The sequence below is a fragment of the Macaca fascicularis genome, chromosome 15 (assembly GCF_037993035.2).
Source record: "Macaca fascicularis isolate 582-1 chromosome 15, T2T-MFA8v1.1".
Classification (NCBI taxonomy): Eukaryota; Metazoa; Chordata; class Mammalia; order Primates; family Cercopithecidae; genus Macaca; species Macaca fascicularis.
Window position 1 is genome coordinate 95,812,368 of NC_088389.1, and position 27,146 is coordinate 95,839,513.

General features: G+C 34.8%; 1 protein-coding gene across 26 annotated transcripts in view; it reads left to right on the forward strand.

Moving 5' to 3' along the window:
• Nucleotides 1-27,146, forward strand: part of RFX3 (regulatory factor X3) — a 312,030-nt gene that overhangs the window by 198,887 nt on the left and 85,997 nt on the right. For 16 of the 26 annotated variants that reach the window (XR_012424754.1, XR_012424755.1, XM_074017567.1 and 13 more), the window contains 2 exons: nucleotides 1,444-1,702; nucleotides 24,758-24,832. Coding sequence is in view for 23 of the 26 variants with exons in the window: in XM_074017567.1 (XP_073873668.1) it covers nucleotides 1,444-1,702; nucleotides 24,758-24,832 (334 nt within the window). In the remaining 3 variants the exon portion in view is untranslated. The remainder of the gene's footprint in view (nucleotides 1-1,443; nucleotides 1,703-24,757; nucleotides 24,833-27,146) is intronic. The other 10 variants (XR_012424756.1, XM_074017572.1, XM_074017570.1 and 7 more) reach the window with 1 other exon arrangement.

The window sequence follows — 27,146 nt, forward strand, 5'->3', positions numbered from 1 at the left end:
GCTACATTTTACACAGCCTCCCATATTTCATAGGAGTTCTGAGTAGTGATGATCACTTGGCTGTTAGAAACCCAGATTTAATATTCTTAAAGTATAACTAGGAAGTAAAGAGAGCAGTGATACCAACTTACGTAAGATTGTTTACTAAAAGCGTGTAAATGATTATACGGTACTGTATGTAGTAAAGGTCTTTGATCTAAATAAAAATAAGAGCTCAAAATAGAAAACTCAGAAAAATATTAATATTTGATGATGTGGTAGAAAAATTGGAGATTCCAAAAGGCTCTTGAGAGGTTATGGTAAAAAGCAAAAAGTGGAAAAGAAGGGCCGTAGAAATTAAGGGACAAAAGAGGTTAAGATATCCAGACCTTAAGATACATATAGGACATGTCTGAAAACATACACACCAAACTCTCAGGAATGGCTAGCTTTAGGAGGTAGCATTGAAGATAATAGCAAAAGAACTGGGAATTTCTATTTTGTATTTGAATGTTTAAAACATGTTCTATATATGTTTTTATAACTTCTTGAGAACTTAGTATTTTAAAATAAACATTTAAAAAGATCCTCTTAAAATTGAAGTTATAGTCAATTGAAAATAAAAATAGATGAATCAAATAAGCTTAATCAGAACAGAAAAGGGAGGTAAAGGGTAACATGGAGTGGCCAACAGTGTCATACTATAGATAGGTCACAAGAGATAAGGACTGACAGGAGTCTTTTAGCTTGGTATTTAGCTGTGGTCACAAGTGACCTTATTAAAAGCAGTTCTAATGAAAGGCTAAGGGCAGAAGCTTGACTGTAATTGTTGGAAAGTGGAAAGTGAGGACATGAAGAGTTGGAATAGTCATCTTATAAAGGAGGAGTTTAAGTGTGAAGGGATAGAGAGAGATGAGGGAGGGACTTAGTGTCCAAGGTGAGTAAACTATTTGCTTAAGATCCTTGTAGAGGTAAGAAAGAGATCCATGCTAGCTCCTTTAGTCATGGAGGTTTATTGGGACTCACCCAGGAATGTTAAGTAGTCTGAGTATTAGCAAAGTAGGAGCTAAGTCAACTACTCACACTACTCCTACTTATTCCAGGTTCCAGCTTTTCTAAAACTGGGATTTGTAGTACGTTTTATAAGCAATTGAAGTTGTTCAGCAAGATTTCTTGGAGGGAAGAGACCTGAGCTTATTTATATGCTGGAGGTAGGCACCAGGAGAGGGCAAAATCTCTGTAGTACAGAACTAGTTGAGGTACTTATTTAAATGGGTGAACCCTTAATTTGAAAAGTAAATCAAACTGTTTCTGGGAATGAAATTTTGTACAAAATGCAAAACTTGCCATATTCCGAGGGCTAAGCCAACCAGTATGTTTCAATTACATTCATATTAGGAAAAAAATTAGTAAGATGACATAAATAAGCTAGTAAATTTCTTTTTTCTTCTTCTTCTTCTAAAGCCGAACAACAACGTATCCTTACACAGAGACGCAGATGTACAGCCAAAACACTGGAGGGAATTACTTTGATACTCAAGGGAGTTCCGCCCAGGTGACTACCGTGGTCTCATCCCACAGTATGGTGGGCACTGGTGGGATTCAGATGGGCGTCACAGGAGGACAACTCATCAGCAGCTCTGGAGGAACCTATCTGATCGGCAACTCAATGGAGAATTCTGGTCACTCAGTGACACACACAACTCGGGCCTCCCCAGCGACAGTAAGTATTTGAGTTTTTGGTAGTTTAATTTAGCTTTTTAATAGTCTCTAATGAACATTTCCTTTTATAGAGGGAAAGGAACAACACAGATGGGACTGGGGCAAGAATGTGTTAGATAGTTTTAATATTGTGATAGTTTGCAGAATATAGTATATGTAGTATTATGCAGAATGTTACTGATATGTATGCCCTCTAATCAGGTGAATTAGAGTTTTTAATTTTACTGGCAAATTAGAAAGGTGAGTTTTGCTCATTGAACTGCTGGTTTTCATAAGCTGTCTTCCATCAGTAAAATATCTTAAATTTATATAGAAAGAACTCACTTTCATATTATGCTTACTTTATGAGATAAAAGCCAGGCAGTAATACAGAGAATAAAATATAATTTAGCTTGGAATTTTCACTTCTTTCAACAATAATATTTATGCTAGCTCATCCCCAGAGAAGAATAAGAAGTTATGTAAGCCAGCATTTCCCAAACCTTAAATATGTAAATTTTGCCATATTCTCATGCCAACTGTATTATTACTAACTTAATACGTTTTCTAAGTTGACTCACTTTTAAAATAGAAAATAGTGTGTAATTTTTTCCTAATACATATTGAAATCAGTGTTTAAATAGTAAAATTAAAAATATTTACTCACGTGTCATGTGTAAATTCGTGTTTCATTCCACCAGAGAGATACTTTAGGAAGCATTAGTATAGGTGATTCAGATGAAAAATATTTGTGTTGGCTCTGATCATAGATATGAGTGAATAGTATCTTAGTCTTAGGAACATACATATTTAAGTTAAATTTAATAGATATATTTATTTTAACACATTGGGTTATTCTTTGTTTGTGGGTTTTTTTTGTTTGTTTGTTTTTGTTTTTTTAGATGAAGTTTCACTCTTTGGCCCAGGCTGGAGTGGCAGTAGTGCAATCTCAGCTCACTGCAACCCCTTCTTTCTGGGTTCAAGTGATTCTCCTGCCTCAGCCTCCCAAGTAGCTGGGACTACAGGCACATGCCACCATGCCCAGCTAATTTTTGTATTTTTTTTAGTAGAGATGGAATTTCACCATGCTGGCCGGGCTGGTCTCAAACTCCTGACCTTAGGTGACCCCCACCCTCTTCAGCCTCCCAAAGTACTGGGATTACAAGCATGTGAGCCACTGAGCCCGGCCAACACAATGTATTTTAATGTACTGAAATGATGTCATAGAAATAGCCATAGAAAGTTTTGCAGAATTTGATATCATCAAACTCTAGCCTGAACTTCTGTTTTTCACCTCAACTAAGCATATGAGAAGGGTCATTTAGAACCACATAGCTAAAGCAGCAATGGAATAGATTTTCTAGGTGTTACATATAAAAGGGTGCTGGGGATTTGAATTAAGGAGATGTATCCCATTTTATCGCCTCATCATATAGTTTGTTCTTGCAATGAAATAGAGATAGAAATAAATTGGGGAGAAAATAGTAATATGAGAAGCTTTATATTTCTCATTTTATGGATTTTCTCCAGGATATTATATGTGATTGGTAAGTACTCTGTATATACTTTGTATATTTGTAGTAATTTCTTGTGTTCCTACTTTAATCATTCAGTGCCTTTTCCCTAATACATTTTTTAAAAACTCTTGATTTTAATTCACTATTTGTTACTAACATCAGAACAGATGACTAGCTCTTCTGAGCGGAGAGTTCCTTTTTGTAATTTTTTTCTTTGTAATTTTGAAGCATTTCTTATGTGTATTGTCTCTTGCTTTTAATAATATTAAATACAGTATTTTAAACCTTTTAGTCACACTAGTATATTTATGTAGATTAGAAGCAAGGGAATTGCTACTAATAAACCATAGCTTTTCTGGATCTCAGTTCCCCTTATCAATAAAATAAGACGTTGGTTAGACTAAATGATTTCATAATTTCCTCCTACTTTAGAACCATTAGATTTACAAAGGAATTATAAAATATTCTAGATGTAAAAATAACTATATCTTCAACATAAAAAGAAAAGAGATAGACAAAGGTGGCAATAGTATATAGCACTCCTCCTATAGGCCACCTAGAAAATTATTTTCAGTGAAAGGAAAATACCACTTATCAAGGCCTTAGGAAAACTGAAAAACGGGGCAAAATTTGCCTTTCCCACTTTCATTTTACCCACCCTCTCTTATTCTAACATACCATCCTTTGAAACCCCATTCCTTTCCTGCCTTACCTCCTCTAGGTGTTCCTACTTGCCTTCATGCTGATTCTGATACCTGTTTAACATCCTTATCAACTGGATGTGGGTTTACTAAATTTACTTGCTCTCTCACTAAATTAACCAAATTGTTTAATCCAGCTCATGTAAATACAGTTGCATTGCTAACCTTTATAGTTTGATTCTTCTTCTTCTATTTTTTTTTTATAAGGGATACACTTTCTATGTAGATATGTAGGTATGAAAGGTGGCATTACTCCTTAAGTTATCCATTAAACAAATTTGATGTGTGATTTTTATTATACTAACTGGTAAATTAAACAGATAAAGTAACTGAATTATAAAAACTTGGAATAGTTGAAAACTTTTACAAAACACCAATTTATAATATCAATTGTATATATTAATTTTGTACTAAAAATATTCATATTTGAGGTTGTTTTGTTAAGGATAAAAATTCTAAGGTGATTTTTTTCTTTTTTTTGGTTTTGCTTTCTTTTTTATAAGAAAATTTTCCTTTTATACAAAAGTTAAGAAAAAAAAAAAAGGTAACTTTTGCATGGAAAAATCACAGTGATCTCACCAAAGCCCATATTGATTGATAGTGCGGTACTTGTCTAAATATACTTCTGCTAGTGTTTTTGTATTACCTTGAATTGATTATTGAAAAGTATATTTGATTTAAATCCCCTTCTCAATTGTACTGAAGATGTGCTTGACTCACAGTGAGGTTGTGATTCTCAGTTTACAGTTTCACATCTGTTACTGTAGTAAAATTAACAAAGTTGAAGTCCCGTGAAACCTATTTAAGATTTCGTATCATCCGCCTCTTGCCAAATGTTAGAAATGCTAACCATAGATTTTTGGTTGTTTTCACTCATAAAAATCAAGTTTTGTTTTGTTTTGTTTTGTTTTTTTAAGGAGATGCCATGTCATTAAATGGGATTTAATTGAGTTTATGTATATTTTTCATTTACTGTAGAATCATACAAAAGACTGTATATGAACACAATCTTTAAAGATTTGTTGGTCAAGACTCAAGCCATTTCTTTCCAAACATTGAGCCCATCTGTACCATATAAGTTCAGTTTTCCTTACTGTTCTTTAGTGTTCAACATATAACCTGTAGAATGACTGATGCAACTTACTGTACAATAGTAGCCTATACTGTGGCTGAAATTCTTGACTGAGAAATCGTCCTTTGGGTCACTCCTTAGGGGACTATCAGTAAGTGTAATGCATAGTCAGTTAATTCAGTTGATGTAAAACTAGCTGTGTTTGGGTACTTGGGAATAGCACAAACCAAACACTTGGCCCAGTTCCTGTGGCAAAGTTTTCTGCTCCAGTTCTTAGAATAATTGCCTTGACACTGTCTTACATTTACCTGTGCCTATACAAAAACACTTTTATTTAAAATTTTAAGGAATAATTTCTTACCACAACGAAAAGTTTATCCTAATGTGCAAATCAATTTCTTGAGATATATTAATGAAAAAAAGTGAATTGATTTGATATTGAAGCCACTACTAAGAAAAATGATGAGCACTTTTCTTACTTAGTCTAATATTCAACATAAAACCTAACACCGTCTTTCTCATACTGGAAGAATCTCTGAGTCATTAACAGAAAAATTTTATTTGAGCATATGATTTATTCTTATAACTTTAAATGAAAAAAATTTGCATAAAGGTGTCTTAATATTTGGCTTATGTATTGTACAGTTTTTCAGTTTTCAAGGTACTTAAAAATCTCAGCATTTTTCTGGTGAGGTAGTGGAGAAAACGGAACGCTTATACACTGCTGGTTGCAGTATAAATTACTTCAAACATTGTGGAAGACAGTGTCGTGATTCTTCAAAGGCCCAAAGTCAGAACTCCCATTTGATCCATCAGTCCCATTACTGGGTATACACCCAAAGTAATAGAAATTATTCTGTTATAAAGACATATACATGCATATGTTTATTGCATCACTATTCACAATAGCAAAGACATGGAATCAACCCAAATGTCCATCAGTGATAGACTGGATAAAGAAAATATGGTACATATACACCATGGAATACTAAGCAGCCATAACAAAGAATGAGATCATGTCCTTTGCAGGGACATGGTTGGAGCTGGAGGCCATTATCCTTAGCAAACTAATGCAGGAACAGAAAACCAAATACTGCATGTTCTCACAAGTGGAAGCTAAATGATGAGAATACATGGACACATAGAGGGGAACAACACACACTGGGCCTTAGAGGAGGATAGAGGGTGGGAGGAGGGAGAAGATCAGGAAAAATAACTAATAGATAATAGGCTTCACACCTAGGTGATGAAATAATTGGTACAGTAAATCCCCATTACATACATTTACTTGTATAACAAACCTGCCCATCCTGCACAAGTATCCCTGAACTTAAAACAAAAGTTTAGAAAGTCAGCATTTGTTAATTTGGTAACAAATTTTACATGATGAATACATTATGTCAACTACTAATATTCAAATTTAGTCAAAATACTATTTCTCCTTTGATTTACTGTTTCCTTTTATATGGTCCATGTGTGTATAATTATGTATATAGATATATACATCCATGCTTTTACTTATGTAAATACATACACATACATTTAAAAGACATTTCCTGTGGATAATATTAAATAGCAATTTTCAGAAAGATTTTGTAACATTTTTATTGAATTATCACTGGATATGGGTTCAGCTAAGTTGTGACCTGAAAATGTTAGGGATCTGTTTATTGCTACTATTTCAGTAGCACATGGACGTTAAGGTAGAAGAATTGGCTACAGTCATAAATCTGAACTCATTATACATCTGTCTTCTAACTATATCAGCATAATATTTCCCTCTGTTTTCATTCATTTGATATTCTAATGTATTTTTCATGATTATTTTTCTATATAATCACATCAGTTATAGAATTTTAGAGTTTTGGAACTGAACATACTTTTCACTTAAAGATTAAAAGTTTGTGAATGTAGTTAGTGATTTTTTTGGTGCTCATCACAACATAATTTATCTTATACCAGGCATGCAGTAATTACCAACTTGCTTTAAAAAGCCTTATTTACTCACTCTTACATAAAATAATATTTTTATTCTTATAATTAGATGGTTATGTATGGAGTTTTTTTTAATTCTTAATACTTAAGATTACATTAATCATTTTTGAGACTGTGATATGAAAGTTAATTTTTACACCTTTATGTATATACATTTAGTATTTATATATGTTAATGGGATGTTGCTAAAATTAGATCCCACCAAGAGGCACAAGAAAAATATGTTGAAATTAATATTGTTCATGTTTCCACCTCTTTTGATTAATGTAAAATATTATAATTTATTTAATTATTTGGAGGAAAATTTGAAAGTCCATCTGCTGCTATATAAGTAAAAGTTTGGCCTAGTTTATATAATTAATAGAAAGTTAAGAATTAATTTAAGAATTGTGAGTGCTTTTATTTATTTATTCTTGGCTTGGCATGTTTATGAATTTGGTGTAAGAGAATGCTTTTTCTAAGAGGATAAATATGTTTAGCTCTCCAAAATAATTTTACCTTCTTATTCTTTTGCTTCTGTGTTACCAATGGCCATGTGTTTGATTTTAAAATTTTAATTTATTTATATGAATTAGTTACACATTCTTAAGTTGCACGTTCAAAAGATGTAAGAAAGTGCATGAGTCTCTCTCACCTGTTTCCCAATTCTCATCCTTAGAGGCAACCAATATTACCACGTTCTCTCTTATCTTTTTTAAAAATTATTATTATTATTATTTTTATTATTTTGAGACAGAGTCTCACTCTGTCACCCAGGCTGGAGTTGAGTGGCGTGATCTCGGCTCACTGCAACCTCCGCCTCCCGTGTTCAAGAGATTCTCCCACCTCAGCCTCCCTTGTAGCTGGGATTACAGGTGTCCACCACCATGCTCGGCTAGTTTTTTGTATTTTTAATAGAGACAGTGTTTCACCATGTTGGTCAGGCTGGTCTCAAACTCCTGACCTCAGGTGATCTGCCCACCCCAGCCTCCCAAAATGCTGGGATTACAGGCATGAGCCACCATGCCCTGCCACCAAGTTTTTTAAGTATTATTCTAGCAATATTCTAGCAGGATATGCAAGCAGAATATATATTTTTTCACTCCCTCTCTTTTTCATTTTTTTTACACAAATGGTAAGAAAAATGCCACATCTTATGTCTTGGAGACTTTTTGTTTCATATTAGTATATGAAGGACTTCCTTATATTTAAGGGAAATGATTATGTTAGAAGGAGCTGAATTGCCCATCTATCTTACCGGAGGAAAAAATGTTGAAATAATATTAGATTATTGGTTATGACTACATTGAGACAGAAAAGCAATATAGTTACATGAGATGAACACTTCTAATTATCATATATGAAGATACGCTTAGAAGAAATTTTAAGTTAGAAGTATGCATAAATTATGCATAAATCACAGTTCTTATTTTATGTGAAAAACAGTAATTTCTATTTAAAATAATTTACTAAGTTTTACAGTTAGCCTCAATATATTTTTTTAAAAAACTCTGTCCACTTATTTTGGCAGAAACATGTATCACCATTATGATCTTAGCTTTTTCTGTTTTCCTGTGTCCCTTTTCCCCTGGGCCAACTCAGTCCCTCAAATGAAACTCCTCAGACAGAGTACCATGAACCGTCTGCTTCCTACACTAGACCATAAATTGACTGAAGGATCTGGGCCTCATTTTCAAAGCATTTAATAAAATGGGGCTTTGAATGACTTGTAGTCTCCATCACTTCATCTGTATTCCATTCAGCTGTCAGTCAGTTCCACACTGCTCCAGCCTCGAAGCTGATAAGATCTAGAGGCAGTAATTTTACCATAAGAGCTGTAAGACATTCCACTCCTAGAAATCTTGATAAACTAGCAGGTTAAGACAAAGAGAATGACAGGGTCCTTCATTCTTTCCTGAGCATAGCCAGTGAATTACTCTGAATTTTAAAGCAAAATATAATGAATTATTTTATTTTTTAGCTACTTCATATTTGAAACAGCATTTCAGAACACAGGTGTATGGGTAACATGCCAGAAAAAGCTAGGTTCTTTGTCATACAAGATCTAGATAAGCAAAGTTTAATGATGCTCAAAAATTGTACTTATAAATATTAAAGTAACCTATATCTCAGGCAACATCTTAAATATCTTTTGCTTGATCCTTCCTTAGGTCTACATGTCAAGTTTTACGGTAAGTTACTAGTTTGAAACCAGCATAATTTTTAAAGTAAAAAGCTCTACCAACTTAATGCTTCACTTATAAAGATTAGATAATCCAGATAAAATATGAAATGCTTTGGTGCAGATTAAAATATTAATTAAAATATTAATATCATAGTCTATGAGTGACATATGAGTCAATATTAGACTCAAAAAGTTTCAATACTGCCTCTTCTACTGGTCCATGTGTTTAATTTAAAGGGAAAAAATACGACACAGTGCCTATGACCAATTGTCAGTTCTCTGAGAGAGAATTTCTCCATGTTCCTGTGCATATTAGTTCATCCCCCAAAGTCTGTGATTTGATTACCACTTTCTCAGTACACATAACTCCAGTTGTTGTGTTTATTGGCCACAGAATTATCTGGTTTCCTTTAAACTCTAGTTACAGCATTTGATTGTAACTATTGGTGTTAGTAAATTCCATGACATAGGAGTTTTGTAATCTAACTAAGGACTTAGAAATAATTTTACATATACACTTCCAATTTACTAAGTGTAAGTTTGAGTGACTTTTTCATCTGTCTCATAAGAACGGAAGATGTGATATTTAATTGTGCTTTTAAAATTATAGGAAAGATGCAGTTAGGCCAAAGAAAGGAAATGTGAAAATCAAAGGGAGGTAAAGAGGTCAGAACTTGCAGATAATATTATTGTGTACTTGATAAAAATCATAGAGAATGAAATTAAAAACTATAACAACTAATAAGACATTTTAGTAAGGTGGCAGTACAATTTTTTTTTCTTTCGAGAGAGAGTGTCACTCTGTCACCCAGGCTGGAGTGCAGTGGCACAATCTCAGCTCACTGCAACCTCCACCTCCTGGGTTCAAGCGATTCTCCTGCCTCAGCCTCCCTAGTAACTGGAATTACAGGCACCCGCCACCAAACTCAGCTAATCTTTTGTATTTTTAGTGGAGACAGGGTTTCATCATGTTGGCTGGGTTAGTCTTGAACTCCTGACCTCAAGTGATCCACCTGCCTCGGCCTCCCAAAGTGCTGGAATTACAGGCCTGAACCACCGTGCCCGGCCACAAAATTAATACACAAAGAAATCAATAGCTTTTCTAGATAGTTAGAAAATGTAATAGAAACAAAGATCTCATAATAAAAACAAAAAATACCTGGCAACAAACTAATAATAAGTGTGCAAGATCCAGTTGCTGAATAAGAAATACTTAAAGTTCCCCAGGGACACAAAGGGAAACTTGAATAACTGGAAAGGCATGCCATATTCTTGGATAAGAAATTTCAGTATTAAACATTTAATCTCCCTAAGTTAACATAAAATGTTTCAACATAATGTCAGTCATAATGCCAGTAGATTTTTTGACAAGAAAGGCTGTTCATGTAAATAAACTTGCAAGAATTGTATAGAAAATTTTGTAAAAATAAAAGTAATGAGGGATGGGGTAGAGGGAAACAACCTATCAGATATTACAATGTATATAAAATTATAATAATTAAAACAATTGTCTAGGCGCATGAATAGACTGGTAAATGAAAGACTAGAGACCAAGTAGGCCAAATGCGTGCAGGAATATTGTATATAATAAAGGAGGCATTGCCTGTGAGTTGAGAAGTCATGGATTATAAGTAAATGATATTTGAAACAACTGAATATTTTATAAAAGAAAATTAGATTGGTTCATATATTAGTCTTTATGTCAAAATTAATTTCACTTGGATAGAAAAATGTGTTTTATTATTAGAGTGGGAAGCATAATATAAAATCCAGAAGCTATAAGGAAAATATTGGTAGACTCAGTTATATAATGGTGAAAACATTCTGCTGAGAAAACCACAGTAAATAAAGGCAATGGTGAAACAACAAACTGGCATAAAGTTTTGAGGTATTATACTCAAAGGACTAATTTTTTAAATATATAGACCACTCTTACAAATCCATCAGAAAAAAATAACGAAAACGGAGCAAATACAAGAACAGGCAGTCCAATGAAAAGGAAGTGAAAAAATAAACTACAAAGAAATACCACCTTTCATCCCATACAAGCAATGTGGAAGAGGTTGGTAAGCCTTGCTAAGTGTGTAAGGAAACGGATACTCTCAATCATGATTGATGGGAATCTAAATTGGCACAAAATTGGAGAGCAATGTGGAAATTTTTTATCAAAATTAAAAATACACATATCCTTTGACTCAGTGAGTGTGCTTCCAGGAATTTATCATACTGATAATACTCTTATGTATATGAAATGCTACATAAAAACTATATTTGTGGTAGACTTATTTGTAATAGAAAAAGATTGGGGTCGGACATGGTGTTTCACGTGTGCAATCCCAGCACTTTGGGAGCCTGAGGTGGGTGGATCACCCGAGGTCAGGAGTTCGAGACCAGCCTGACCAACATGGTGAAACCCATCTCTACTAAAAGTACAAAAATTAGCTGGGTTTGGTGGCAGGCACTTGTAATCCCAGCTACTTGGGAGGCTGAGGCAGGAGAATCACTTGAACCCAGGAGGCGGAGGTTGCAGTGGGCCAAGATCATGCCATTGCACTCCAGCCTGGGCGACAGAGACTCTGTCTCAAAAAAGAAAAAGATTGGAAACCACCTTATCCATTAGCAGGGAAATATGTAAATAAATGTTAGTACTTTTATCTCTTAAGTGGAATTACATATAGCCCCTAGATAATGAGGCAGTATATATGTGTATGTGTATGTGTGTGTATATATATATGCTATGTAGCATGCTTATATATGTATATATAGGCAGTATGTGTGTGTGTGTGTATATATATGCACACACACGTATATGCACATTTATATGAAAAAAATCTCCAAATCATATTGTTGAGTGACAAAGCAAAGAGTAGTGTATGTGTGTAAATAGAAACACATATTGCTATGTGCATAATATAAGGTATCCTAATTTTTTGTTGGGGGGGTGGTGGTGGGACAGAGTCTTGCTGTGTCACCTAGGCTGGAGCGCAGTGGTTTGATCTCGGCTCACTGCAACCTCTGACTCCCAGGTTCAAGTGATTCTCCTGCCTCATTCTCCCAAGTAGCTGGGATTACAGGCACGCGCCACCACACCCAGCTAGTTTTTGTATTTTTTGATAGAGATGGGGTTTCCCTGTTTTGACCAGGCTGGTCTCAAATTCCTGGCCTCAAGTGATCCGCCTGCCTCGCCTTCCCAAAGTGCTGGGATTACAGGCGTGAGCCACCACGCCCAGCCATCCTAAAGATATCTTTAGGAAGGATACTTGAAGAATAAAAGGTGGGAGACATGTGAATATATTATCTATTTAAAAAAAAGTCATTTGTTATTTTTTAAAATTTTGGACAAGCTGTTAATGATTATACGTTATATGTATTTGGTCATATTCCCCAAATGCATGTAGATAAAACAAATCCTTTATGTGCCCAGTATTAATATTGTCTGTGAGGTGTCACAGTTCACATTAAACCCTGATCCTAGGTTTCAGATAAAGTCCTCATTTATTAGACTGTTGAAAGTTTAAACATTGAAAGTTGGCATTAAATTTAGTAGAAATTTTTAGAGCCATTCTTATTGTTCAATATTTTGGAGTGGAAGTTGATGTTTGTATCTGTATTTATGTATTGAGAATCTGGGTTTTTCTTTTTAGTCACTGACTTTCTCAAACATTTATTGAGGTATTACTATTGACCAGGCACTGTGCTTCTATGAATTTGAAGACTTACAGTATGGGCTAATGGAGCTAGTTCCTGCACTGAAAGGTACCTAATCCTGCAAGGCAAAAATAGAAATTCACAAATAGCCTCCAGACTTCTTTTTAGGCTTAGTTTCAACTACTTTCTTTCCACATTATTTTTTAAATCACAAATGTTAATACGTTATCAATTGATTAATTTTAGATTTATCAAAATTGTACTTACCTTCTGATAATATTGCTTATATAAGTTCAAAATTGCCTAAAGATTGGGTAGGATTGGATAGCAAGAGAGTGAAAGAGAAGCATGAATGCAAATAATACTTAAGATTGCAGAATCACCCTTTAAGTAGAGTTAACTAGCACCATTGTGGGAATGCCCGTTACCAACCTACTTATATTCCCTTAAGTAGTCATTGCAGTCTGACTCTGGCAATGAAAAAAAAAAAGATCATGTTTCAGTGCACCTGTTTTCAAACTTGAGTGTGCATCCTCTGGAGCACTGATAAAACGCATCACTGGATCTCACCGCAATGACTTTCGATTCAGTCAGTGTGGGCAAGGACCCCATAATTTGCATTTCCAACAAGTGCCTGGGGGATACTGAAAATACTGGTCCAAGACCACACTTTAAGAAAGCCTGTTTTAGTGATTATGGAGACTAACTACAAAGTGAAAGTGTTCTTAGTACTCAGAATAAACTGCAAAAGGCAGGGACCATTTGAAAATGTAAGATGGAGTTTAAATCCAGTATTTAATTGTAACCCAACAAATTTCTGAGGGGTAATTCCAACTCCAAACTGCTTTTGTACTTCCTGTCTCATAAACTAGTTTTATCATCACAGACTCTTAGGCTTCTAGTGAGGGTGGAGGAATCTGGGCTCCATAGAATAATCAAAGAAGTCCAAAAAGACAATCTTGATTTCAACCCAGCATCCCAGCATCAGCCAAATGTTCTCAGAACACATTCAATTTATACAGGTTTCTTATGCAACCATTTTTTTCCCCCTTATGAAAATGTTCAGAATAACTTCAGGTTACAACTTTGGCACAAAATTGCCAAAATTTCAGGTTGAAAGCATAATAACTTAATTTTTTTCTCTAGATGTCATAAAATTATCAGTGAATAGAAAGGAAAAGATTTCATGTATTTGAACATTTATAAAACAGACAAGATTTTGTCTTTACTAGCTACTTTCTGGTTCGAGAGGATGTGAAAAACAAAGCTGGCTAGATTTGCTTTCTGGATTTTTTTTTTTTTTAATTGAGGATTAAAAGAACAGCCTATCCTCAATCTCTTCAGTTAAGCTACTTCTTGACATTGCTGTGGAAGTAATGTATTTACATATTGTTTGAATATACAACTTAAAGAACGGTATCATAGCTAGAACCTTAGCTTGATTGGTGGTGTTTCTGTATATATCTGCCAGGTCTGCTGAGCTCAAGGAACACTCTGGAGATCCTTAGAAGGAAGTATTCATAGACCAGACGGGAACTGATACTGTTTCAACTGCTTATTACAGGGTATTTGAAGTTTTAAAGCCACAAACTACAATGAGAAATACCTTTACACTGTGGCCCAATACTCACTCATATGCACATACATGTATTCATGAGTGCACATCTACATACCTGTACATACATGTACGTATATACATATGACTGAAACTGAAGTTTCATGAAGCAATACTTATCCATACTGTGTGCAGTTAACTCTGATTATTTTCTACTCTATTCAGTTAATTTTTTAGAAATGCTGGTCAGTACCTACATTATTGATTCTGTAACCCACTAATTAGTTGCACCTTACATTCTGAAAAACACTGCTTTGGGCAAATGAAAGAGGAGGTTAGAGCATTTACAATACATGTATGAAAGGCCTGGGGACAGAGTCTCCATTGTAGGGTTTTGTTTTGTTTGGCATTTTTTGGGGAGGTGGGATGGGGGGGTCGGGGGCAGAGTCTTGCTCTCTTGCCCTGGCTGGCTTGCAGTGGTGCAATCTTGGCTCACTGGAACCTCTGCCTCCCAGAGTCAGGCAATTGCCTCAGCCTCCCGAGTAGCTGGGATAGCAGGCGCCCACTACCACTCCCAGCTAATTTGTTGTATTTTTAGTAGAGACGGGGTTTTGCCATGTTGGCCAGGCTGGTCTTGAACTCCTAACCTCAGGTGATCCACCTGCCTTTGCCTCCCAAAGTGCTGGGATTACAGGTGAGAGCCACCGTGCCCGGCCTTGTTTGGCATTTCTAACAGGTACCCAAATGATTTTGATACTGCTGGTTCAGGATCACAATTTGAAGAACCGCAATTTTAGTGATTATAGAGACTAAATGCAAAAGGAAAGTGTTCTTTTGTTGTTCCTGGTTGAATGGCTTCCTGTAGGATGTACCTTCCTCTTCACACACACCAGGAGGCTGTCATTTCACACAGGTGTGAGTGGTGGCTACATGCTGATGCCGGCCATCACAATTATCTTTTCTAAACATAAGTCTCCAAGTAGAAATGTTTCTATCTTACCTGATCTCAAGACGCAAACCAGGTAGAAATGTTTTTGTCTTACCTGATTTCAGATACAAACAAAATTTAAAGTCCTAAAGATCAGAAGAGAAATTACCCAGAAGGAAATTCCTGGTTTTAAGTGTATCCTCTTCATTAAGTTTCTCTAAATAATTTGCTGTTTTCACAAGAAAACAGAAATGCTATGTCTCTGAGAAAGCACTCACTGATGAGGTTAACAGAGTAACCTGTATTAACAAGAAAATGCAATTGTTATACATTAGGTAACTGTTTTTATGATTAAAATTTAACTATCTAGTTAAAACTTTTTGTTGCCTAGTAACTTCATCATTTTAAGTCATTTTTGAGTAATGCTTATCAATCATATTTAAATTTTTCCAGTTAGAAAGTCAATTGTTAACAGTAAATCATTTAGCAAATTTTGGTTTTATAAACCACTCACTCCTCAGAAGATAATTTCATTACAACAATTTGAAATATTTATACTTTATTTATATTCATGTTATATTTGTATATGATGGCAATGATGTTGAATTTAAGCATGATAAATCTTGGATTTCAACTTCATAGTTAATACCCAAGAAAGTCTACATATCTCAAGAAAATCTGTCAATCCCACATAGCCTCAGGTTTCTAATCCGTTAAAAAGGAGATAATATTCCTTACCTTTCCTATTTTACAAAGTTGTTGTGAAGATAAAATGAGAATTAATATAGAAAGCCTTTATAATTCATAAAGCATTGTACTATTCCATTTTCAAATCACTTTAACAGTTCTAGGAAAGAAAGTTTCTACCATGAAACCAATTTTAATTACAGTGATAGTTGAATATATCAATCTTGACCTTTAATCTTTTAACAAAAGATTAAAAAGCCATTTCAGAGTCGAGAGAACATGCCTTGACCTATAAAGACAATAAATAAGATGATATAATTGTTCTTTTTCTTCCTGCCTTATTAGCATATAATGGAATGACAGGTTGATATTTACATTAAGAGAGAGTTCTAATTGTCCATATATATGATACTCTGTTTGGGACGTTGCATAGGTGTGTATGTAACCAACATGTCCAAGGGAGCCTCTTTTGGTTCCATGTAAATCATAGAAAAGACTCAACACCTCTTCCCATTTTGCTACATTTCAAACTGAGGTTTACCTTTTTGGCATTATCAACTGCCCCTAAATGATCCCTGTGCTCCAGCCAGTCTTGATTACTTGTACTAGAAGTATCTGCACGTGGCATCGGTTTTACTGAAGATTTTGTAGGGGAAAGCACTGTTTAGCATCACACCCTCCAAAAGATGGTCACACAAAGCCTCTTTGTACCACCTTGTTCTCCCCACTCTGTGCTTTTATTCTGCCACTGATCCTCCACCTTCAGTCTTTCCAGGTCTGGGATCATTCTGTCTCCTCTAAATCTCTCAAAATCTCTCAATGTTTCAGTGAACACTTAAACCTGAGAGCAACTCTGCAAAACAAAGAGCCATCCTATGAGAAGGACTCTCCTTTAGAAGGCAATGAGGACTTATAATAGGGAAAATGTGTTCCCTTATAATAGAAAAAATGCATTCCCTTATAATAGGGAAAATGTGTTTTTTCTTTTCTATTACATTTTTCTTTTTCACAATATGTATTGCCTTTGAAAAAATATAATATTGATGCCTTCTTTGAGCATGGGAAGAGAACACAAGCACAGCATTTACTGGACATCATTTGACCCTCTCCTCACCTCCCCCATCCTCTTTTCCGCCTGGCTTAGGTTAAGACTTTTCCCCAAAATCTCTTTTTTGATGCTAATTTTTGGACAGATGTGGCATAAGCCTCAGGGTGGCTCGGCATAAGCCTCAGGGTGGCTCTTGAATACTTGGAGACTGTCTGCCTGTCCCTCATTCCAACAAGGCAGCATTAGCATCTTGGTGATTGGAGTTGTTTTCAGCCTGAGTTTTAGGCCACGGATTTATTGCACTGTCTCTGTCCCCAGGAGATAGGTGCCCTGTACCCTACAGGTTCTTCCTAGAAGGGTTGCTGTATCTTTGTTGGAGCTCCACTAAACTTGATATTTTTTCTCCCTGGGTGTGAAATATGACATCTCCCTTGCCCTTTCTGAATTCCTAATCCTAATTCCTGAGAAATAATGGAAGTTCCCTTCACTGCTGTAGTCTGTCACAAAATACCCATGCTTGATGTACTCAAAACAAATAATATTCTCTGCCATACAGTATCTGTGCATTTTTGTGTTCTTGAATCTACCCAACAAGAACAAAGGCCAGGTGAGTGCTTGTGTGGTCATATTTTTGTCACATTTGTGACCATGCCACTTTCTATACTGGAAGCAAATTAATTGGTATACTCTCTAGCTCTCTAGGCTTAGTGTGGAGATCATTTTGCTCAAATAAAGGCAACTCCTGGGATTGTGTCTTTCAAGGATTCAAAGTTTGGTTAGGGGAGCTTACTCACAAATATATTTACTGTAACTCTCCAATTCCTCTCTGGTGCTCCAGATATTTTCTCATAGCAACCTATACACCTTCCTCTCTTTCTTCACTCAGTTGAACTCATTCACAGCAAAAGTCATGGCATGGGGGTGGGTCGTCTCTATACCCTCTGATGAAATCTAATTTACTCTGAATAGGCTTCATTGTAAATCACTCTCTCAGCAAGTTAATCCAACCAGGTTTGATTTTTCTATTTATGTTCCATAGCACTTTGTCGTATGACACATTGCAAAGAGATCTTTTCATCTTCCTGGTAGTATGTGATCAGAAATCTGACATGTAAATTGGCATGTAATGTGGAAGTTCTTCACACTGCCTGAACTTTTCACTCTTCAACCTTTGCCAGGCTTTGAGACCACATATAATTCCTAAGGCTGGGAAACTTTTCATTGTCCTTTATCACTTTTCTGCCCCAGAGATCAGTCACTCGGACATTTCAGCAGTCTGTCTAAAGGCAGTGCTGAAACCCCCTCTTCATCTTCTGAAAATATGTCTGGCTTCCAGTAGCACTGAATGGAGGGTTCCCATCTTTGGCTGAGAACCAACAATGGCTCACCCCACCATTTGATCTTAACAGGAGTTGCCATAGCCTCTTATCTGATTGTGAGGCAATATATTGTCCAGGACCCTCATGAACCAGTCTTAATTCCCAAGCACTATGTATCCTAACATTAGATAATCATAGGGAGGAGGTGTACACTATTAGTGACTCAGTCCCAGAGTCATTTAATAGATTACATATAGACAGTGTGTCTTAGTTCAGAGAATTGATTTTTCTAATATCCATAGTCTAAAGGTTTATAAGTTTAAAGAAAAAAATGGAGAATGTTTACCATCCCCATTTTTAATGGAAAAAAGGAACTTTTTAATATTAAAAATTGGTTCTGTACCATTAAGTAAAAAAAGGCAGAAGAACATTTTTAAAAATTGAAAGAATCTAAGAGGAAAAAGAGAGGAAGGTGCAATGCTCAAGAAGAGAGATATCACTGAGGCTTTGAATTCGTCTAACTTAGGTTGTCACAAGGCCTCTTGTTAATGTGATTACAGTACTTTGCACTACAGTTGAAATTTCAATAACAAAATGATCTGTATTCTTAGAATAAAGACTGTGCAGCAGAGAAATGAGCAGGAAAAACATTTTATAATCTATTCATGTCAATGTGTTTGATATGTGTATTTGAAATGTTCTAATCACATAGTGATGAAATAAAGGCCATTGTGTTCATTTCAAGTAAAAATACGGCACTATCAAGCCTTCTCCCTTAGACTCCCACCGTTAGAGCTATAATTTGAAAATATTTGTATTCATCCCTTTCGTTCTCACTGCAGTGCTATCACCATTTTCTCACCTCAATCCTGGACTATTATCATAGCTTCCAAGTTGGTTTTCCTGTCTAGATTCTCTCCTATCCTACATTATATCCCAAATTATTAATAATATATGAAGTAATGCCAGATTAATTCCGTTTCTCAAGACTTTTTAACAATGGCCCACATCCTGTATAATTGAACACTCCTAGCCATGAAATTGCAGTCTGTACATATTTACCTATCCTTAAAGGAACGTTATCATTCAGCCAATTGTATTAGTTCATTTTCATGCTGCTGAAAAAGACATACACGAGACTGGGCAATTTACAAAGGAAAGAGGTTTAATGTATAACTCACAGTACAACATGGCTGGGGAAGCCTCACAATCATGGCAGAAGGCGAGGAAGAGCAAGTCACATCTTATGTGGATGGTGGCAGACAAAAAGAGAGCTCGTGCAGAGAAACTCCGATTTTTAAAACCATGAGATCTCGTGAGATCCATTCATTATCAGGAGAACAGCACGGGAAAGACCCGCCCCCATGATGCTGTCATCTCCCACTGGGTCCCTCCCACAACACATGGGAATTATGGGAACTACAAGATTAGATTTGTGGAGGGACACAGAGCCAAATCATATCACCAATCTTACCCTTCCTTGAACCTACATTATGCAATCTTACCTTGTTTGCTTTGCCTAAAATGTTCACTAACCTGCCCCTATCAGAATGCCTGGTATTATTTGTCAATTTTCTACTAAAGAACCACCTTACCCATGCTCTGTCAAACTGTAACAGCAAGAAGTAATATCCCTTCCTTCCAGTAGTATTCAGTTATTTAATTCATTCAGTTTGCCTTTAATCACTTACGTATTTTTGAAACTCTGCTAGTTTAACGAATTTCCCACTATAAGCAGCACACACCGTAGTTATACTGGAAGAGGAGTAGTTGGTTGATTTTATTCTTATACTTTAAAAAAAGCTTGAATTTTAATCACTTTTAAATTCTAGCTACCTGGTAACGTAATCATTTTCATTGCATGAAGCTATGGGGATATAATATCTTTGTTGAGGTTAGGAGCATTTCCTCAGATGATATATGAGAATATAGCATTGAACATTTGGGCCAGTAATCTTCTGGATCAGTGAGCCTACTTTTAAGCAAATGTTCCATCGGTGTTAACTGATCATCATTTCCTGTCTTAAATATGACAGTCATGAGTATTATGGTAAAACATCATTTAGTGTTAACATATATTTCTATTTAGCAGAATTTATAAATTTTTCCTAAGGAATGAACTTAACTTTTTAAGTGATCCACAATAAACTGGAAGCATGTGATCTCACCAGTCCACTTTGGGATTAGTATTTTGGGTGTCAAATGCTGATGTGTGCCATCTTTTTCTTGAGATTGGTAAACTCTCAGAAGACTGAACAAATATTTACTTAAATATCTAATCTACAATAATGGAAAATTTAACAAATCAATTTAATCTTTGAAGAGACTGGTAGAAACTTATCCTAATTCACTAACATTTTATCTAGCATCTAGCTAATTTGCACACTATCCCTCTGTCCCTCTATCCAACTCTTCCCCATATGCATAAAACTACCCCCTTGAAACTATGATAAACCCAAATCATGGGCGAATTCATAGGAGTGACATTAGTAATCCATTTGGAATCATGCAGCTAGTTAATCCTTCATATCTTTGTAATTTCAAAATTCCAACTCATTATTACTCTTCTTCCCCATTTCTGCATTATTCCTCTTGCCTCTTCCTCACCCTCACTTTCCCGCCATTGTCATAATATATTCCTGTGAGTGATAGCCTCTTCCCTTATTGTTGTCCCAGAAGCTTCTATTCAATCCACAAGCATTTATTGGGCACACTTTCCTCTTACCTATTTTAACTTTACTACTAACATGGCCCATTATACCTAGCAAAACCCATCTCCTGGCTTTATCTGAAAATTAGCATTTTTCATATATCCCTACACTTTCCTCAAAACCTTCATGACATCGCTTTTTCCCTAATTCCCACATACATTATCTACTTCCAACCTATTTTTTTCAGCCTCACTCATACCGCTCCCATATATATATGAAATGTATATTTATAGCTCATGCCCTACAAACTAGGTTTTTTGCCATTTCCCAATTATGGACACACCCTGTGCTTTTTTGACTCCTGGCTCTATTAAGTCGATTCTTCCTAGATTTCCCTTTTACCCCCTGAATACTTCCATCTTTTAATACTTGGGTTTTGAATTCAGAGAGTCAATAAACTAAGAAAATAAATGTGAATTTTGTAGGTGTTCTTACATACATTTTTTCCAAGTAGAGAGTTCACAGTTTTCATTACATCTTCAAAAGGGTTAAAGACCCCTCAAAAGTTAAAGACTACTACTCTTATTTTCTTCCACCTTCCTGAACTACACTTGTATTTTTGTTACAAAGAGTCTTGTTTGGTGTATTAGTTCATTCTCATGCTGCTGATAAAGACATATCTGAGACTGGGTAATTTATAAAGAAAGAGAAGTTTAATGGACTCACAGTTCCACGTGTCTGGGGAGACCTCACAGTCATGGCAGAAGGCAAAAGGCACATCTTACATGGCAGCAGGCAAGACAGAATGAGAGCCAAGCAAAAGGGGAAACCCTTTATAAAGCCATCAGATCTCGTGAGACTTACTACCATAAGAACAGTGTTGGGGAAACTACCCCCATGATTCAGTTACCTACCTCTGGCTCCCTCCCACAACATGTTAGAATTATGGGAGCTACAATTCAAGATGAGATTCGGCTGGGGACACAGACAAACCATAAAATCTGGGTAATTATGCATTTATTCATATATATGACTATATACCCTATCTCTCTTACTGGATTGTAATGTCTATTGAATTATGAAAAATTTTTGTAATCATGATCTTTTGCACACAACTTTATAAATGACAGTCACCCAGTTACTATGTACTTAAAAAAGAAAAAAACTGTTCTTTAAAAAATGTAATCAGGGCTGTGATCCTTTCATGAGATTGGAATTCCCTTCAATATATTTTTTAAATGAATATAATAAATGTTAATTTTTTGTATGCATCTCAGAAATTCTTATCAGTGAGATGGTAACTAAATGACCTGGTTATCCCATTGGACTAATTAATAAGCCTTAAAGAATTCATGAGTATTTGGAAGCCGGTGGGTTTCCAAGTAGGCTCTAACATGCATGCTAAGACTGGTGTCTTCCTTGTAGAAAAACTCAGTCTTTGTTTCTTGATTGTCCTATCATTCCATGTTTCTGCCTTTCCATTCCCCGGGCTCCACAAATTCAGCACAGGCCTAAGTCGGTTAGGCAGAAGATTCCTAAAGCCAAAAGAAATACCCCTTTTGTTACCTATATTACAAAGTGACACAAAGAAGAACCAAAATTCTGAAGGTCCAAAGCATTCTGGAATGTCAGTGTATCCATTCCTGGGGAATCCAGTTTCACCCACATATTTCCTTGCTCCTTTCCAAAGTTCTTAAAAAACTGGCCAGAAATGAGAAGGCCGTTTCCTAAAAGCCTGGACTTCTAAGGAATAATCTGGAAATCTAGGACCCCACCATAAAATAACAGCTTCAATAACAGAAGCAGATCTCTGATTTTTTTTTCCCCCAGAAAAAGAAGTGCTGGTTTATCCAACTGAAAGGTGCTTATTAACAAACTGAGAGCATGGACTTCTTCTTTAGTGTTGCTCAGCAATTACATATCTGGTAATTTACCTTTCATTTAAAATTATAATATCAAAAGTTACAGATCATCTTATTTTTATTTGCTAGACTGAAATCTTACCTCAAATTCTCCACACTCAAACTTTAAAGAAAATATAAGTATAATGGCAAATTAGGGTTTTGAGCAAATTCTTCCTATAAGTGAATTATAGTCACATGAATCCTTTGACTTGTTTTCTGCTCTGTTTTCTCTTTGAAAACAAAGCACTTATTGATCATGTTTTAAGAGATGTTATACCAAAGTCCTTTATAGTTTCACAGTTTAATGTTTTGGCAAAATGTTTGTTTATTCATTACATTTACATTACTCTTTCTGTAATATATCTGTTTTCATTTGTGCAGTATCACTATTTTCAAGTATAGTGATAAACTGCATTAACATCCATTCTGGCAGAGAATGTTTTAGACAGTTTACTTAATTTTGTTGTCTAAAAAAAGTTAGCAGTAGGATAAATTGTATTATATCTTCCTATGAATTAATTTAATATCTAATTTTAAGAATTTTTTAATGATTTCTTAACCTAACATATGCTTTTCAGTATTATATTTTATTAACTCCAGGGAAGAATTAGCAATGTGGGAAAACAATGTAAAATAAAATTAAAGCTATTAATTCCTAAGTTGTTTAGAAGAAAATTAGATTTAATGTTGATATAATTGATACTGAATATTCTGTGTATAAAGTGTTTTACCATAAAGAAATTGGCAACTTGGTAGACAATTAAGACTTTGCAGTGGATATTACTGCATTATTTTTCTTTGGGGGGTGGCAGTATGTTAAAATTTCAAATCTTTTTCGATTTCCATAGCCAAAGTATAAGACAGTTAACTATGTTTTAAAGCTCTAAATATTTTTATAACTGCTTATACTGAATTGTTGATGTAATCAGACTGTTAAAAATAATGAAATCAATTTTCTCTCTTAAATTGCACGGTGTGATTTTTTTTCTTTTGAATTTAGCTAATATTGTTAGTATAGCTCAGTGTCCAAATACAGGGTGTTCAGTACCTGTTTTTAATGGAACTTGCAATACTTCCAGGAGTTGAAAGATAGATAACTTTAAATATGAGGTTATTAAGAGTATATCACATTTATCAGTAACAGCTGGTATTTAATAATTTCTCATGCTATGCTGAGATTTCATGGAATAAAGCTGTTTCTGTGGTTGTCCCTTCTCTTTGTTGGCTCTGAATTATTTTCTTTTCTACATTCCATTTCTGCTGTCATTTCTAATATTTCTGCCTTACCACTATATCCTAAAATATAATGTAGGGATCAGCACTACTTCTTCATATTTGGTCGTACTAATCACCCCCTACTTCCATATTTTAATACGGGATTAATGGAGGAATGTATAGATTTAGTAACTTTTGGACATTAATGAAAGAATCTTGTTCATTTGCATTAAAATATTAATGCATATTAAACTCAAAATCTGCAGTATGATTTTCCTTTCATGACAGAATAGCACTAATATTAAATACTCTTTAGGTGGGAGACTAGAAAGAGAATGGTTACTATCCCACATCCTGAACTATGTAAGTCAAGAATGTTTATTCATAAGGAGAAAAATCCACCGGGGTTCCTGCTCCTCAGGTCTCCATTCTGATAATTATGGAATGTTCAAAAAAGGTTTACTTTGTGAATGGGCTTATTATTAGTGTGCATATTTTTATTTTATTCTCTGGAGGGTGGGGAAGAAGTGGGGGGAAACACATTAAGTGATAGCTATTCATTAACAACCATTGAGGAAGAAGTTGAACTTTAAAGAATCTATCAGAAATTCTCTGGTCAGCCTTTTATTACTATCTTGTCTTGAGCCCTTTTTTTAATGACATCTATTATCAGATTGAAATGGCGATTGAGACGCTGCAAAAGTCTGACGGTCTGTCCACTCACAGAAGCTCTCTTCTCAACAGCCATGTAAGTTGCCTCTTCTTCATGTACACTAATCTCTTGCTTGTTCTGCATGTGTTGCTTGCCTCTAAATGCTTGTTTTATTTATTTACTTATTTATTTTGCTTCTTAACCTTCCTTTCTCAGCCCCTTATGATCTCTGTGTCATTTAATGGCTATTTTGTACAGTGAAATATCCAAAAACTAAGAGTCTCCAGTATAATGCCTTATTAGATTTCTGTACTCTTTGGGTACAGATACAATATTTTCAAGTTAGTAACAAGTTGCCGTGTATTTGTAAAAAGTAATAATAGTGATTTTCAATATTTAAAATGTTCTGGTTTGATATTTATTTACTATGAAGCAAATACTTGTAATCTGCATCCCTGTCAAACAGCCATGTCTACTTGCGTGACCGGTAATATTCTTTAAGTAGAAAAAAGATTATTAATGTCAAATCCAATGATAAACTGTTTGAAAATTATTTGTTTGCCAGTTAGACTATGTAAAGTGGGCAGTAGACAGCCCTATAGTTGAACTCAGGTCCTAAGACCTAAAGAGAAGTGAAAGTGAACCAAAAGAAAAAGGGAGACTGTCTACAAGCCATAAATTGCTAATAATTGAGATAAAACAATTACCATTACTATTTCCTGAAGCTGTTCCCTGTTATCAGATGCAGATATCACTATGACACTGGTAAGTGTAAGAAAGGTGATGATAGTTTTGTGAAATTATAAACATTTTTATCAACTGTTCACATTTGCGAAACCCATGAAAATGCTGAATAAAAATTTATTTTGTTAAGATGATTTCTGAATATATGGAAAAAAGTAAATAGACCCATGATTTAAATTTGTTTTAGATTGATTTTCTGCTAACTTAACACTAGTGACATTTTAGTAAGAATTAGAATTTCTCCCCCAACTGACAATTTGTTCTTAAATTTAGGGATAACGTATTATGACTTCTTATTTCTTTTTCATATTTTGTAACTGAAAAGCTCGAAATTAGATCACCCAAATGAAACGATTTTTTTCAATGAACCTAAAACTTACTCGTAGAAAATGTTTTAACTGTGTTTTTTTAAATACTTGATTTTTGAAACATTTTCATTTTAAATCTTAAAATAGCACTAAATACCTCCTTATGTTCTTACACATTTGTTTTTAGATGGAGTATTTTATCTTGTGTCTTTTTTCAAAGGAAAGTATCATGGAAAACAAAACCAGGTTAGCCAACTTGGAGAATGCCTATAATTTTGGCGAAAAATCATACATATAAACTTAAAGATAATAACATATATTCTGGCCCTTCCTTTTGAAATAGTTTAAGAAATATAAGTTTTTTTCATTTCTGAAAATTGGTATTTAGTATGTCACTCTTTTATATTTCATAAGTATATTCCTGCTATGTTGGCATGTATCTGTGATTGTATTAAAGGCTGATTTCTTGTATACTACTAGGCTGCGTGTGTCGGGGGGGTGATGACCAACTTGTATTTATGCTTTGAAAATGGCAAATGAAATTGTTCTTCCTTTTAGTCAGAAATGTGCAAGGACATAAGAAAAAAAAAAAAAAACCTGAAGTTTCTAGTTACCTGTTTCAGCTTTCAGATTTCCAAGTTGTGCTTTCGTATTCAACTTACAGTTCATTTTTACTTGACATGTATAATTTAGTAAAATATGTTATGTTTAATTTTAAATTTAACTTCAGTTATTCATCTTATTTTTATGAACAATAATGGAAGTATAAGAACATGTTTTTTATATATTTTTAAGATGTATTTGTTGATTTGTTTGAAGCTTTTCAACTGTGTTAGAGATTTTTAAAAATTACTTTTCTCTATAGAATTCATGAAATAATGTTTAAGGTTAATAAATGTGTGAATTAAGCTGCATAAACAATGACAAATGTTTATTACTCCATGGCTTCATTTTTTTTTATTACATAATATGTCTGATCTTCCATACTGTTAACAACTGCCGGAACACTTCAGTATGTGGAAAGAGTGGGAGCAAATGTTGATAGTGCAGTGATAGTCTTTCTCCAGCTATCCTGATTCATTTTTATTACACCTCTGAGGCACAGTGAAGTTCATTCAAAATTATATTTATAGTCAAATATTTAGAAATACAAATGATTCTACGGATGGTTTATAAACAGTGGAGAAAGGATCAGTGCTTCTGCTGACTAATCAGTGAGGTTAGTTTCTTCCTAAACGCAGAAGAAGATCCGGTTGTCTTTTTCCTCCTTGGAAATTTGAGGATGCTTTTAATGTTTTTGAGATTTATCAAAACAGCTGGAATTTGCTAGTGCATGCATTCTCGTTGATAACTACTTG